This window comes from Spermophilus citellus (genome assembly GCF_964194105.1).
Source record: "Spermophilus citellus genome assembly, chromosome: 6".
NCBI classification, from domain to species: domain Eukaryota; kingdom Metazoa; phylum Chordata; class Mammalia; order Rodentia; family Sciuridae; genus Spermophilus; species Spermophilus citellus.
Genome location: NC_138187.1, coordinates 20,312,032 through 20,328,962, shown reverse-complemented (window position 1 = coordinate 20,328,962; position 16,931 = coordinate 20,312,032). Strand labels below are relative to the sequence as shown.

The 16,931-nt window shown below is 43.5% G+C and overlaps 1 protein-coding gene across 2 annotated transcripts in view; it reads left to right on the top strand.

The window, feature by feature from the left end:
* The first annotated feature begins 3,805 nt into the window (after positions 1-3,805).
* XPO6 (exportin 6) overlaps positions 3,806-16,931 on the top strand; it is a 107,882-nt gene continuing 94,756 nt past the window's right edge. For both annotated transcript variants that reach the window (XM_081299170.1, XM_081299169.1), the window contains exon 1: positions 3,806-4,477. In XM_081299170.1, coding sequence (XP_081155296.1) covers positions 4,475-4,477 — 3 coding nt within the window. In that variant the 5' untranslated portion in view covers positions 3,806-4,474. The remainder of the gene's footprint in view (positions 4,478-16,931) is intronic.

Here is a 16,931-nt window from a genome sequence, read left to right as displayed (position 1 = left end):
TGCGGGGGTTGGGAGCCTCCTAGCATATGGAGGTGGTGCTGTTGATTGGACACTTATGCCCTCTGGTGATAGAATGCTGTTAGTAGCAGTCTCCTGTAGAGGTGGTGCTGTTGGTTGGACACTTACGCTCTCTGACAGAAAGGTGTTATTAGCAGTCTCCTGTTGTAACTTTTCCCCTGATGGATTTTTCTGCTCTAAACTTCCTTCCTCTGTCTCACTAGCTCGAAAGACTTTCTCTTTTACTTGAATCTTTTCCTCTTTCTGACTAACTTGAGAGACCTTCTCTTTTACTTGAATCAATATGTCTTCTCCTTCCTCTACCTTTGTCTGAACTGAAGGCTTTGGACTAAGCAAACCAGATACGAACGTCCACAATGGCAATGTGCCAACTGGCAGAGTCCCTGGGTTGTTCTTTTCTATTCTTTTTAAATCTTCACCATGATGGTTCCATTGTGATATATCTAACAACTCCTCCTTAAAAAGCCATGGGCTACATTTTTGTATTGTATCAACATATGCCCTGACTGCTCTTGATTTTACTGGGATGCCTCCTTCCTCTAACAATTTACTTAACAGTCTTTCGGTTTGTTTTTTACTAATTGCTGATCCTGTATTTCTACTATAATACAACCCAACAAGATAACACCAAACAAAACCGAGACAGAATGAAATAAAATTGGAACAATAATTCATTATATCAGCCTTTCTATCCTCCTGAAATGTGCATCCGTCCTTTCTCCCTATCTGTTCCTCAGACGCAAATAGTTTTTCCTCAGATGTGAGCGGTTTTTCTTCCGTCTCACTCATCTCCAGGGACAGGCAAGTTAAAACAAAAATGAAGCAAAACAAAAGAGGAAACTTAGAATGGCTACCCATCCTCTCGCCCTGCCCTCAGGGGCGAGCAGTTTACTTACCCTCAGTCGTTCCCCGTGCGAGCCACCAAATGCCGCAGTCTGGCTGGGCACAATTCAGGAGCCACTTGTCAAAAGAAACGAACTGTATTTTTAGAACTACAAACACCAAACAAAACAGCTCCTCAGGAAAAAACCCTCAGAGCCCAACTGCCACCACCGGCTTCCACAAGCCTCTCACCCACACAAGCCTCACTACCTCCCACAATCCTCCTGCTCTTGAGGCCGATTGGCTGGGTCGTGTGGGTGGAGCCAAAGAAGTCCCCCAATGAGCAGCTCCGTGGTCTGAAAGGGCAGGGAAACAGCCCAATGAACATCATCACAGAGGAGCCAATCAGCTAGATGTTGCTGGGGCTGCTGTGAGCCAATCATCAGCTTTGCAGTCTGAAGGGCGGGGAAACAGCCCAATGAACATCACCGCAGAGGAGCCAATCAGCTAGATGTTGCTGGTGCCACTGTGAGCCAATCATCAGCTGGCAGCTGGAAGTTTGCTGGCAGCTGGAAGTTTGCTGGGGCCCCTTTGGCTGTGGCTCTCAACAGGTTGTCACTTAGTGCACAAAAATAAATATTTGCTAAAAATAAACAAAATTGTTGACCTCCATGGTAATCAATATTAAATAAAATTTGCAGGAGGCCATTGGTTTGGACTGAGCTCCTACACCAGGCCTAAGAGACCAAACCAAAATGGAGTCGCTCATGCTGAAATTCCATATCACCTAGCTGAAACTAGTTTATCTGACCTTCTGAGAAGTCAGGAGAGTTAAAGCCAGATTTCTCAAAAGGCCAGTTTTAGCTGGCCCAATAAGGAGGTCTGCTTTGCTTAGGAAAACCAACTTTGAAATGACTAATATGCTTTTTGGTTTCTGTTTCTACTTTCCTCAGCCTTTTTTTCTGTCTATAAAACCAAACTCCTTTGCTCTGGGTTCATTGGAACACTCCCATTTTATGGAATGAGGTGTCCACCGATTCTAGACTCATCTTTAAACTTATCTGTAACATCTTTAAACTTATCTGTAATCTTGTTTTTTGATTTGAATAATGCCTGGTGGTTTTCCACATGTGGTCTTAGCATCTGCATCACCTGGGAACTTGTTAGAGATGCAAATTATCAGGTCCTACTTAACAAGCAGGGGTTGAGCAATCCCTAGTTAAATATGCCTTCCAGTGTGATTTTGATTCACACTCAGATTTGAGGCCATGGGTTAGATTGCTATAATGTATGCAGGAGGCACACCCTAGAACTCAACCGCAGCTGCTTAGGTTTGCTTCCTGACACTATTCCTCAAAAGCAGCATTTTACAACTGCGTGGCCAATAGCAGCATAGTGAATTCTTGCTTTGAATACAATCTTTTTTTTTTTTTCTTTTCCCTCTCACAATCTTTGGAGTTGCATTTCCTTTGGCTGTGGTCAAACCTGATTTGAGCCTTCAGGTCTCAGTTGACATTTGCTTTCCTCCTCTTGTCTATCTCAGCTTCCTGCTTGTTTGTTTGGCTCAGAACAGTCTTTATTTCTACAATTAATTCATTTGTTCTTGTTTCTTATCTGCCTTCCAGGGCAGGGACTACAAAAGTTTTGTTTACCTCTTGTAAAATAAAAATTCTAGGAGGCCACTGTTTTTTTGGACTAAGCTCCCGCACTAGACCTCAGCAGGGGAGGCTAAACATAAAAATGGAGTCCCTCATGCCAAAGCTCCATCTTACCAAGCTGAAACCAAGTTGTTTATCTGACTTCATGAGAAATTAGGATTGGAGAAAAACAACCAAATTTTCTCAGATCAGTTTAATTTGGTGAAGTTCCCTCATCTCAATCCTTAAACACTATAAGTAATCTGACGTTAACCAGCTATTTTTCTATTGTCTTCCTGTCTCAGCCTTTAGGAGAGTAACTTTGAAACAACAAATCCGTTTTTTTTTTTTTTGATGGGGGGGTTCATTATGATTTTCTTTTGCCCTTTTTCTATCCATAAGGCCAACGTTTATAGCTGAGCTCATTAGAACACTTAATTCTATTTTATGGACTTTAGTGTTGTTACCGCTGTTGACCGGTGACGAGTCCTTGCTTCTCCAGTGTTGAAGAATAACACCAGAGAAGCACTCCGAGGCAAGGTCAGAGTGGAAATTAGAAGTTTATTAAAGGACAGCAGAAAAGACTTCTCCTGGAGGAAGAAGGGGACCCAAGAGGTGGAATCCGTGGAAGTGCGGTTGTTTCCCCTTTTTATAGTTTTGGTGATGGAATGTAGGTGGGAAGGGTTAGGACACAGGTGGGCCAAACGGGCAGGAAGGACTTTTGGGATGGGCTTATCACTTCTCTGGGATGGGCTATCTCCAAATCTGTTGGGGGCTGTTTCTTTGAGGTGGACTTTGGCCTAGGGCCTTTTCGGGACTTCATTAACATTCCATGAGTTGTCCTGTGTTTTCCCTGAGTCATTCCCAGCATGGCCTCCATTTTAGATTTCACTCGATATTAGACCCAATTTACCTAACTACACTGACTACCTAACTTTAAATCTGGCTTCAGTGTCACCTGATTTTATAATTGAAAAGTCAATGGAGATCGTTGGGCAAAATTGTCCTTTGACACTTTCGACTCCTAGGGCTAAATTGTGTGTGTAAGGAAGGTAGATAAGCTTCCCGAGAGCAGGGCCTGTGGGCCGCCAAATTACTAGCCCGGAGCGTGGCATTTGAAATGCGCTCCGCAAAGATTTGCAGGATGAAAGAAGGAAGAGAAAGAAAAACCTCCCCTTTACTAAAATGGCAGACCCCGTTTCCTTTACCAAGATGTCTGCGCGCAGGCGCAGGAGACGGTGGGCACAGGGGGCGGGGCAGTGGAGAGGCGGAGTCAGCGGGAGCCGTCAGGTGTGGCCCCGCCCCTCGCCCTCCGCCCTCCTTCTTGATTCCGGATTGGTCCGGTTCCAGCGCCGCAGCCTGGCGGCAGCGCTTTGGAGCCGCCCGGCGTTCGCCACTTCCGGCGCGTTGGGGCTGTTGGTCCGGGGCTGCCTCACGGCGTGAGCGGGCAGCTCCAGGGCGGGCGCGCGCAGGGATGCTCTGGGGGGCGGCGGCGGCCGTGTGGGCTGAGGCGGTGGGGACAGCGCGGGCCCGCGGGCCTCTCTCCTGAGCCGGCCACCCGGGCCGAGCCGCTCTGCCGCGGCCCCTTCAGCCTCCGCCCCTTCAGCCTCGGGGCCGGGCCCGCCGCCGCCTCTGTCCGCGGAAGCCGGGGAGCCCCTGCCTGGGCCCGTAGCCTCCCCCTCGGGGGTCGGGCCCGGGCGGGGGGCCCCGAGCCGCTGCCCTCCTTGCCGGCCTCGGAGCCCCATTTCCTGCTTTTTCAGTTTTCTTGGGGAGGAACGGGTGGGTCTGGATGAATTGCCCCGGGGGTCCTCGATGAGGCGGACCGGAAGGCCGTGCTCCTTTTAGAGGGTCCCTGCGGGACCCGGGTGGGGAAGGGGTTGTCTTTGCATGGTCGGGGGACTTCCCGAGCTTGCCGGGACCATGACCTGAACTGTGCGGGCGGGACGTGTCCGAAGCCCTAGAGCCAGCTCACCTGAGCCGCCCCCTCCCCGGCCAGCATGGTAAGTGGAGTGGGACCCTCCGCCCCACTGGGGGCCCTGCCGCAGGGGTGGGAGTGGGTCCCGGGGCTGCTGAGCCATCGTTTCTCTCCCCCGGGCGGGGAGAGGCGCGTGCCGAGCCTAGCTGGTGACACATGCGTGCAGGGTGTGCAGCCCCGGCTGTGCGCTCCCATCCCCCCCAGGGATGTCTCAGGACTGGGAGGGCCCTGGAAGCGCAGCAGGCACAACCCTTGCATCTCCTTGTTTGCTTCCTTCATAATGATAATAACTATCATTTACTTATGGAGGGTTTTCTGTGTGCCCAGGGCCTGTGCTAAGTGATTGACGGGTATTACCTAATTATCACACCAACTCCTTTGATCGGAAGTGGGGAGACTGAGGCATAGAATCATTAATTACCCGGCTCAAGGTCAAGCGCTTTTTAAGTGGCAGTGGCAGTGGCAGTATTTGAACCTAGGCATCCAGACTTGAGAACTCCTCCGGGTTCGGGGAGAACATCGTGTCCAGGTGTAGGTTTATATATATGGGAAAACAGCAAGATTTGCAGAGGTCACTTGGATGATAGCAGAGTCGGCAGGAGTATCCCCCTGGACCCACAGCAGCTGTTCTCCATGCTGCGAGCTCTCTGGCCTTCTCCCTGGTAGTGTTGGAAAGCTCCATCCTTTCTGATTCTGCTAAGAAGCCTCTAGAGGATATCTTCCTCATTTTCCTGAGCCATAAGCATTCTCAGTGCTCCTTTAGATTTGTGTACCGCCATCTATCTATAGAGCATTTGTCTTTTTACTTATTTTTGTGGTGCCAGGGATGGGACCCGGGACCTTGTGCATACTAGGCAAGGCTGTATTGCTGAGCTACATCCCCAGGCTGAGCATTTGTCTTTTAAAAAAATTTTTTTAATTGAGCCTTATCTGTCCATTGCAGTAGACTCAACTGTCTCAAAGGTGAAGTTGTCTGAATCTTTATCTGCCCTAGTTCTTGGCATGGTAGTAAGCCCATGGTGAGTAGTTAATTGCCCAGCCTGTGTTTGGGCACATCCAGGGCTGGCTCTGTGCTCCTCAAGGCCACTTGTTTTACCGCTGCCAAGTTAGTGGAGTATTAGGGAAAGGGATGCCGCTTCTGTGACACAGCCAGTGGAGGTTTGAAAACTTTCAAGGGGCCTGCTTGTGGTTTGGTAGGTCCTGGAGTATAGAAAGAGGATCTAAGTCATTGACCTTTTCCTCATAGGGCTTTTTCCAGCTGGATAAAATACAGCCATTAATGTCCAGCAGCATGGCATAAGTCGTACACACACACTCTGTCTCTGTATGTGTAAGTTATGCGTTATATGTGTGCACACATACTCTGGTGGCAGACGAATTAAGCTGAGTTCCAGTTTTCTTATCTATACAGTATGGAGATAGGAATTCTCTAAATAATCCAAAGGTATGAGATACATGTAACATTTAGCAACCGAGGAAAGTAGTACTCCTTTCCTTCATTTATAATTTCAATAATTAAAACATTTCCAAATTATTCTTTCAGTTTTTAATTTTTGTTTTTTAGCTCTGGTAGAATTTACATAAAACAAAACATTTTACCTGTACAGTTAGTTGAGTGGCATCACATACATTTATGTTGCTGTGCAACTCTCTTGGCCATCTACTCCAGAAGTTTCTCATCTCCCCAAACTGAAACTCTGTACCCTGGGCATGAACTCCTAGTCCCCTCTGTCAGCAGTCCTTCTCCTCTGGGGCCTTGGAAACCATCATTTTGCTTTCTGTAAATGTGACTACGTTAGGGCCCTCATGGAAGTGGAATCATACAGTATTTGCCCTTTGGTGACTGGCTTATTTCACTCAGCTTAATACCTTCAAGTTCATCCATGTCGTAGGGTGTGTCAGTTTCCTTCCTTTCTAAGGCTGAATTCCATTGTGTACGAGGCACATTTTGTTTATCCATTCATCCATCAGTGGATACCTGGCTATTGTGCTTAATGCTGCTGTGAATATGAGTGTACAGCTATTTCCGTGGATTTTACACTGCGACTGTATGCCACATCCTGGAGAAGGCACCGAAGGAGCCAGACCCCAGGTACCTCCCAGGGAACTTAGACCACCGTTTGCACCCTTGTATTCAGGTTTCACTTAATTGGCAGTCAGTAGAGCCCTGGAATGACCACCTTTGAGTAATTAATTGTAAAGTTGTTGACTTCTTGACCTCTAGTAGATTTTTTCCTGAGGTAAGTTGTGATCAACCTTAGTTATTTAAGCACACAGTGAATGGTCACTGTGGATGTGAGGTGAATGATCACATTCTCTTTGTGTCTCTGATGCCAGTGGGTCGCCTGTAGTTGTTCCAGGGGTTTGGGCGGGGCAGGCTTTGTCCCCTAAAAGCCAGGAAATCATTGCCTGGTTTGTGTCTGTCAAGAGAAGGATCTTTTCCCTGGGATCACAGCTCTTAATTCAAAGAATTCTTTCTCTCTTCATTTCTTACTGATTTACAGTTTGACTTTTAAGAGTATTGGTTGGTCTAAGTTTGAGCCTTTTAAATATCTTTTTAAAACATCAAGTCTAGGAAGACTTGAAGAAAACTATCATTTATTAAGTGCGCAGTGCGCATGTCAAATATGCAGTTTTTCATTTAGCTATTCAGTATCAGTTCACCTCACCAACCCTGTTAGGTCACATTGTTGCTGTTACTACCAGAGGAAGAGATTAATAGACCTGCTCTAGGATGGAGCTGTCATCTATCTGGACCCATGGTACTGTATTCCAAATCCTGTGTTCTTCACATTGGGCCATGTCATGGGAAAGATTATCAGGAATGTCACTGAACTGTGTGCTTGTTTAGTTCTGAGATAGATAGTGGTGGAGCGTAGGGAGAATGGGAGAATTTCTTTAAACTGTCCCTCCAGCAGAAGAGAATTTGACCTGCATTTTTACAGCCAGTTAATTGAGAATGGTAGTTCCAGTACAGAATTAGTTAGCTGTACTCTAACTCCATTTGATTAAATCATCATTTTTTGTGGAATTCCCATGAGATTTTAAGTGGTGTAACATGTTAGAGGTTCCTACTACTTCTCTGAAAAGTTGTTACTTAATATTGAATGAGCTGCTGCTTAAAATGGAAATTTTGAGCAAAATTGAATCTTTGCTTAAGTTAGTATTTCTTTTTTAGTTGCTTAGAAATTCCATTGGTTACAAAGGCTTATTTTTTTTTTTACGTCCCAGTCTGTGAATGGTCCTTGTAGTGGAGACAAAATCAGACTTTAAATTTGGCCACTCACATGGTGTGTCATGGTGCCAGATTGTGTCCACAGTGTTGTGTGGTACACAGTGCTGTGTGAGGCACAAGGAAGCCACCATGGTGGTGTGAGCCGATGCAGGGAAAGGTTCAGCAGAATCTAGGGGTTCTGTAGTTCTGTCACATCATTAGAGATAGTCTGGGTGACATTTAAATATCAAGAAGTGACTTTTGGAAAAATTGGTGCATGACATGGTTCAAATGATGAAATTGCCTGGTAAACAAAAACTCCTGTTAACGTATGTAAAAGCAATTCTCAGCATTAAGCCCAAAGCTTTTTAGTATCTCATACATTCATGAAATATTTTTTTGATTTCTGTTTCAAACTTAAAATCTCAGGTGCTGTGACTACAGTATAACAGTGTGTTAGTTAATGTTAAGTATAGATTAGTTTATGCCAGCTATTTTACATATATTAATTCACTTTTTCTTCTAAACAGTGCTAGGAGGTAGAGGCTATCTTTATATCCCATTTTTTTTTTTTTTTTTTTTTTTTTTTTTTTTGTTTTTTAGATGATGATATTCAAGACACTAAGAAGTCAGGCAGCTTCCCAGAATTACACTGCAACCAAGTGGTAGAATTGGGGTTCAAACCCAGGTAGTCTGGCTCTGGAGTCAGTGCTCAGGGTGTAGGAAGTGTTTGTTTAGCATGCTCAAGGCTGTGGGCTCCCTCCCCTGCGGTGCAGAAATGTTGTTGCTTATAACTGTTACACTTTCTGGGTAATTGTCCTTGCCCCTGAGGAGTCAGGTTAGTGGGGAAGAGGAGATGGATATTCTGATGAATACAGGGCCTGTGGTGAGAGCTGTGGGAGAGGAATGCTTTGAGACTAAGGCATGTTGCCATGAAGGTACCTGGGGACAAAGAATGCATTGAGAGCCCGGGTGAGGGTCAAGGAAGGCTTTCCAGGAGGGCATATTTGAGTCTTGAAGGATAAGGAAGAGTTTGATAGTTGAATAAGGAAAAAAAGGGCTTTCAAAGCAAATGTCATTTACATAAAGATCAGATATGTATCACTAAAGATAATAAAATAATGGGTGTCAGGTGAGAGTGAAGGAAGGAGTAAATGTTGAGTGTTTAGGACTTTCTGGGGCTTTATCTGCACACATATCTTACAACACAAACATGCTGCGTTTTTCTCATCTTCAGAATTCTTCATTCATACTTTTCTTTGACGGGTATTGCTCCATTTCTTTGTTCCCTTTCCAAGGAAACTTCAGGAGAGTGTGTTCTATACCTGGTCTCTAGTTCTTTACTTTGTGTTCTGTCTTAAGCTTACTTGTCAAAATTCCTCCTGCCTCTGTTACTGACTCCAGTGGTTGTCTCTTAGCCTTCATCTTATTTGATCAGTGGCATCAGACAAATCAGACACTCCCTCTTCACTTAAATATTTCTTTACTTGGCCTCCAGGACACTAAGATGTGCACTTGATTTCTTTTTTTTTTTTTTTTAATTTTAATATTTATTTTTCAGTTCTCGGCGGACACAACATCTTTGTTGGTATGTGGTGCTGAGGATCGAACCCGGGCCGCACGCATGCCAGGCGAGCGTGCTAACGCTTGAGCCACATCCCCAGCCCTGCACTTGATTTCCTCCTCCCATCTCCTGAATGTTTCTTCCCCATCTCACTGATCTGGGGATGGAACTGAGGAGGAATGATGTTCTAGCATTTTTAAATTTTGAGACAGGATCTTGTTAAGATGCCCAAGCTGTCCTTGAACTTGTGTTCCTCCTTCCTCACCCTCTCTGGTCCCTGGGTGGACAACACCACCCTGGCCTTCTCTCTGATCTTTAAACAGTTGGAGCACTCCAGACCTCAGACTTTGTGAACTCTTGCAGGCTACCATAAGCCAAGCACTCCTAATCCAGGCCTTTTTCCCCAGCTCCAGTGCTCATATATGCAATTGCCTGCTTGACAGACTTGTCACACTTTCTTTCCTGCTGGTGCTGTTACTGTTACTCTACCCCGTGCTCACTCTGTTCCAGCTTCCCTGGCCCCCTGTCCTTCTAATCTTCCGGATGTGTTCCTGCTCCAGCTTTGGTCTTGCTGTTGGCTCTACTGGCCTGTTGATGTGACTTCTTCAAGCTTCCTCAGAATTACCTTCCCAATGAGGTCTTCCCTTACCAACCTATGTAAAATGGTAATCTTGATGGGCGTGGTGGTACACGCCTATTATCTCAGCGCGTGGAAGGCTGAGGCAGGAGGATTGTGAGTTCAAAGCCAGCCTCAGCAAAAAATGATGCATTAAGCAACTCAGTGAGACCCTGTCTCTAAATAAAATACAAAATAGGGCTGAGGATTTGGCTTCGTGGTCGAGTGCCCCTGAGTTCAATCCCTGGTACCCAGAAAAAAAGAAAAAAGGTAATTTGTGGGCTGGGGCTATATAGCTTTACTGGTAGAGTGCTTGCTTTCATGTGTGAGGCCCTGGGTTCCTCCTCAACACCATCAAACAAATCAAAAAAGGTAATCCCATTTCAGAATGCCCAGTTCCTCTGACATCCTGCTTTACTTCTTTTTGTAGCATTTACAGGTTTTAAATATTTTGTATACTTAAGGCTTAGTTGTATAGTCCATTTTTTGTTGTTTCCTGCTAACATATTAGCTTTGTAAAGCTAGGGATTTCTGTTTTGTTCACTGATGTATCTCTAGTGTAGAACAGATTCCCAGCGTAGCACACAGTTACATGGTGGTAGGAATGAGTGGAGGCCTTAGGTGTTCAGAGGGGGGTTTCAGAGGTTTCCTTGGTGATTAAAAGTTACAGAGAGGATATTTGAGAAGAGAAGAGAGTAACAATAAGATATGCAATGTTAAGAAAACACTGGAGGACTGGTTTGGCTGTGGTGCTGGTTTATGAAAGGAGGTGGAGGAGGGCTACAACGTTAGTTTATGGCGAGGTTGTGGAGGGTCCCCTTGGCTACCCTTGGGAATTTGGCTTTGATTTTTGGCTGATTTTTCAGTCCATCTGTTGTATATAGGTTAGATTGGTGAGGGAAGCTAGACAGACGTGACACCATACCTGTGTATACGTGACAAAGGCCTTTTCTCAGATGTGGAATTAGGAATGGAGAGGAAGACTTTTACTCAAAATAAGAGAATTGTCCCTTAAATCTCTCAACTGATTTCAGAGTGTAAGGATGAAGGGAAGAGCCTACACTTTAGCCTGGAGATGGGAATAGTGAAAAGTGTGAAATAGTTGGTGATTTGGATTTGGAGGAATGGAAACGATGACATTGACCATTACACATGATAAAGTGTTGGTTTGTTGTTTGGCAGTGCTGGGGATGGAACCCAGGGCCTCACACAGTCAGAAACAAAGCTGACAGGAAGAGATGACAGGAGATGGCCATGTGCTGATAAGTAAGGGTTTGGCTGTGTGGGCTGCTGTGTGGAGAGGGAGGTAATTGGTACCTGGCTGGAGGAGGATGTTGGAGATTTTAGGGAGTTGAATTGTCAGTGTACACGGCTGCATAAAGGAAGGCGTGATGGCATGCACTTGGGTGAAGAGGGAGAAATTCTGGACAGCATAGCTGCATCTCTTTGCCTCTGTTTCTCTTCCTTCCTTTCCTTCTTTCTTCCTCCCCCCCCCCCCCCCCAGTGCTAGGGATTGAACCCAGGGCTCTGTGCCTGCTAGGCATGTGCTTTCCCATAGAGCTGCGTCCCCAGCCTCACCTCTTCATTTTTCAACCTTCCCCTACTCATTTTCCCCCATATTCTACAAACCATTGTGGACTGACTTTAAAAAAAAAATCTTACTGTATTTCCCCTAAGATTCTTTTATTCTTTTTTTTTTTTTAATTGTCACATATTTGTGGCGTAAAGTGTGATTTTTTTGGTGGGGGGGCGGGGAACCAGGGATTGAACTCGGAGGCATTCAACCACTGGGCCACAACACCAGCCTTATTTTATATTTTATTTAGAGACAATGTCTTACTGAGTTGCTTAGCGCCTCGCTTTTGCTGAGGCTGGCTTTGAACTCCTGCCTCAGCCATCCAAGCCACTGGGATTATAGGCGTGAGGACCAGCACAGTATGATATTTTGATACACATATACCATGCATAATGGTCAATTATATATCCATCACCTCAAACAATTATTTCTTTTGGTGAGAGCATTTAAAATCCTGTCCCCTATCTATTTTGAAATATATAATAATTGCTTACTGGCAGACGGACTTTTTGTCTTTACTTTTGTCTTGATTTTTCAAGATTGCCTATAATCTTGGTGTTCTGAGTCCAGTTTCCATCCATAAGCCATTTGAATTCTTGTGGCCTTAGGCAGCTACTGTCTCCTTTTGTTGAGACACTTGTTCTTGGCTCCCTTGTCTTTCACGTGTTACTTTCTTGGGTTAGTCTCCCTGATCTTTTCTTCCCATGGCTTCCTATTCTGTAAGAGTGAAACCTTCCTCTCCAGGCTTGGATATCCACTTAAGTGTGCATTGAATTATTTGAAACCCATCATTTCTCTTCCGGTTAGTCCTCCTCCCATGCCCTAGTTCTGTTAATGACCTTATCTACCAGACTAGTCACAGACCTTGAGTCATCTTTAACTTCCTCCTCTCCTTTAGCCCCCACTCCCAGACCTCTTGATGATGTTACTGTAACATACTATGCCCTGACTGGTTTTCCCTTCATTTCCTCCACTTGGGTGGGACTTCGTTGTCTTTTGCTTTGATTGTTGCTGTCTTGGCTGGGCTGTGCTTTCCAGGTTCTCCCTTCATCAGCGCATCTCTGTGCCTCTGTCAGAGCTACTTCATAGAGCTCAGATGGGAGCCTGCCACTTGACCCTGGTCGTTCACAGCAGAGGGTCCCCATTGCTCTCAGAGAGCAGGTTTCCATTAGGGCAGAATAGTGGAAGCACACAGGCTCTGGGTTTTCACAGAAAGATTGACTTTCAGGCCGTAGTAGGGAAGAGGATGACTTATTAAATACTTAAAGTGATTTATTTGGAATATCTTTTTTTGTTTGTTTGTTTGTTTTTTTGGTGGTGCTGGGGATTGAACCCAGGGCCTTGTGCATGTGAGGCAAGCACTCTACCAACTGAGCTATATCCCCAGCCCTTGGAATATCTTTAAAGATTTCCCAAATTGTACCTTGTTCTCCAGCCACAACAAACTTCTTGTCATTCCAGAACATCCAGCACACTCCCGTGCTTCTCTGCCTTTACTCTTGCTGCTGTTTCTCTGCTTGTCCTTTTCTTGAGGGAGACTCATCCATCATATTCATGGTCATCATAAGCATGTCTTTGAAGCTTTCTAGCTCCTAGTTTAACATACATTATCTTTTATTTTTTTGGCTTTTATAATTTTTATTTATTTGTTTTTATTACATAAGAATTACACGACTACATTCTTGTAGTGATGTTCAGAAGTTTGAAAAGCATAATATGAAACCTGTGCCTCCTTTATGCTCCCTCCTCTCCATCCCAACCCAAGTCTGGTTCTCTTTAATAAAAGAGTCCATATCAGGTGAGTCTTCCTCCTCTCTGCCTCTCCAGTGCCTAGTAAGGATTCAACAGGCATTTATTTGGTTGAGTCAGGGGTGAAAATAAATCCAAGGAGGTCAAGGTGGCCCTTGAGATTAGAAATGATGAAAGTAGCAGTACTTGGAGAGACTGGTAAAATTGAAACAGTATGAATGTAGTTACCACTCTGTTTAACCAGAATCCAGCCAGTGAGCAAGGGCAGTGGTTAGGCACTTGCTGTGTAGATGGTGTGCTCAGAAGCCCCAACAGCTGGGGGTGGGGTCAGGTGAGGTGAGGCAGTTGGTTGTAGATACCTAGGAAAGCCACAAAGCAGAGAATCGAGGGAGGTGGAAGAGGCCAACGGGAAGGAATTTAGAGGAACAAAAAAATGGGTAGTTCATAATTACATTCTGTGCTAGCCATTGCTTGGGGGCCCTGCTGCAAATTCTTACTCCACCTGTTGACTCTCCCATAGCCACCCTGCAAGGTGGTTATTATGTTCCCATTTTACACTTGAGGAAGATATGGACACTGAGGCTCAGGGGAGGGTAAAGTTAAGTTGCTTGTCAAAAATTTACATGGTGAGGGCTGGGGTTGTGGCTCAGCAGTAGAGCACTTGCCTCTCACGTGTGAGATCCTGGGTTCGATCCTCAGCACCACATAAAAAAATAAATAAACAAAATAAAGATTAAAAAAAAAAAAGAAGCTTAAAAAATTTACATAGTGAGTTACGTAGCTAGGTTTCAGACCCAAGGTTCCAACCCCCAAACACGTGTTTTTTTCGTAGATCATTAGATTTCTTTTTAACCCTATGCATACATACGTAGACATATTTACTTGAAATATAGCTTATCTACTTATATTGTCCCATGAAAAATAGTGCATCTAGCCGGTTAAACTTAATACCTGAAAAAATTTGCCTCATAGTAGAAGGGTTCAGATGGTCAGCATTGGCTAATAAATAGCTATCTCTGCATGTCCTATAATGTGATAGAACAGAGAAAGTGGACTGTTGAGGGCACAGTGGTAGCTGGAATAATGGAATTGACAGAGGAAAGTTGCTTTCCTTGAGTTTCAGTTCAGATAAGCCCATTAAGCTTAGTCTATGCAGTAGGCTCACTTCTATCACAGCAGCTTTCTGTCGTTTTATATTAAGGTCATAATAAAAACTGTCTCTGGTCTAGGACTCTCCCAAAAGGTTAGGTGGAAAAGAAAGGCCATCATTGTTTTCTCAGCCAGTAATTAGGCCTGGGAAGTGTTTCATTTTTTTTTTTTTTTTTAGAGGAATAACTACATAAAAAAAAAAAAATTTGTGTGTGTGTATCCGTGTGTCTCTCTGACCATTTTTCCAATACTGGGGATTGAGCCCAGGGCCTCACTTCTGCAGGCAAGCACTCTACCTCTGAGCTACATACATCTCTTTTATTTATTTATTTTTAATTATTATTTTTAAAAAATATTTATTTTTTAGGTGTAGATGGACATAACACAATGCCTTTATTTTTATGTGGTGCTGAGGATCGAACCCGTGATCTGCCCGTGCTAGGCGAGCACTCTACCACTGAGCCACAATTCCAGCCCCACATCTCTAGTATTTTATTTTGAGACAGGGTCTTACTAAGTTGCACAAGTTGACCTTAAATTCCTGCCTCAGACTCCCAAGTAGCTGGGATTTTTGGCTCCTACTTTAAGACATATTATCTTTGATTTTGTTTAGTTTAGCAAGCCTGCACCACTGTGTGCCTGGCTGAAATTTTTTCTTTCTTTGAGAGAGAGAGAGAGAATTTTTTTAATATTTATTTTTTAGTTTTTGGTGGACACAACATCTTTATTTTTATTTACTTATTTTTTTAAAGAGAGAAAGAGAGAATTCTTTAATATTTATGTTTTTTAGTTTTTGGTGGACATAATATCTTTATTTTATTTTTATGTGGTGCTGAGGATCGAACCCAGTGCCCCATGCATGCCAGGAGATCGCGTTACCGCTTGAGCCACATCCCCAGCCCTGGAAAATTTTTTAAAAAGTGACACGTGGCTTCAATGACACGTACCTTGTAATCCCAGTTACTCTGGAGGCTGAGGCAGGAGGATGGCAAGTTTCCAGCTTTGACAGCTTAGTGAGATCCTGACTCAATATAAAAAATAAAAAGAGCTGGGGTAAAACCCAGCTTAGTGTAAAGCCCCCTGGATTTAGTTCATAGTTTCACAAAACAAAAACAAAAAACCAATAAAATGACAAACCAAAAAAATAAAAAACAACCCAAAACTCTAAAATACCAAAGTACAAAGCCATGACAAAAGGGAAAAAAGGAAATCACTGATTTTTTTATATTATATAAATATCCCATAATTTTCTGAAAATTTATCTATAGCTGTAGATGGATGAGGGGTGGATACTTAGCATAAGTATTTTTGTTAAGAAAGTGAATCTACTGATGCTTTTTGATCAGGATATTTAAAAAATAAAAACTAAATTACTGTCACTTATTTTGAAATAATTATATGATCACAGGAAGTTGTAAAACTATGGAGTTCTGTGTACCCTTCGCCCAGATCCCCCGATGTTGGCATTTTGTGTACCTTTGTGCAATATCAAAACCAGGAAATAGGCATTGGTATGTGTCAATTATTGACTAGACTACAGGCCTGATTGAGTTTTTACCAGTTTTAGACCTGCATTTATTTGTATGTATATGTTTCTGTGCAGTTTATTCCATGTGTTGATTCGTGTAATCACCACCCCAGGTAAGGTACAGAATTCTCTCATCACAGAACTCCTCATGAGTACCGCCTCTTTGTCTTCGTATCCCTCCCCTCCCCCAGCAACTACTCATTTCTAGGGTTTTGTCAATGTTATTTTGAGAATGTTATATAAATGTAATCAGCAGTATGTAACCTTTTTAAAAAATTTTTTTTTTTAGTTGTAATTGGACACAATACCTTTTATTTTTATGTGGTGCTAGGGATTGAGCCCAGCGCCTCACACGTGCTAGGTGAGCGCTCCACCGCTGAGCCACAACCTCAGCCCCAGTATGTAACCTTTTGAGATTGACTTTGTTCACTGACCATAATGCTCTTGGCTGCTGTCCATTTCACTTGAATTTATAGCAGAAAAAGAAAAAAGTGAAACTGAAAGGAAGTAACACATTTCAAGTAAGTCTTTGTCTCAATTATTAGTGCTGCATAAATCTTCGTTGGTTAAGGAAGAAGACTATAAAAAACATTTGGAAGATGGCATCATTTTTTATCAATATACTGTGTCCCAGTTGTAATCAATATTGGTGAACTTTGTAACAGCAAAAATAAGAAAATTTGTACTCTTTTCACTTCCCCTCTTCCTCCCTTTTGATTGTTAATTTACTTTGTTATGTTTTAGAGCATTTTTATACTATTTTATTATCATAATTTCCTCACTTTAGTGTTACATGTTTTCAAGGATTCAGTATTTCCCACTGGTTCTTTTTTTTTTTTTTTTTTTCTCATTCTACTGCTGGATTTTATTGTCAATTTTTGTACAGAGTGCCCTATTTGGTCATGTGTGTTTGTATTTTGAAGAACATTTTGGCTAGGTATAACATTCTTAGGATTTACTCTTTCCCTCTGATTTTGTAGACATTGTTCTACCATCTGGGATGGAGTGTTCTCTTGATCTTTTCTGTCAGTTATTAGCTGATAATCCTTTTTCAAAAGAGTTCATAATTGTTATTTTTCTGGA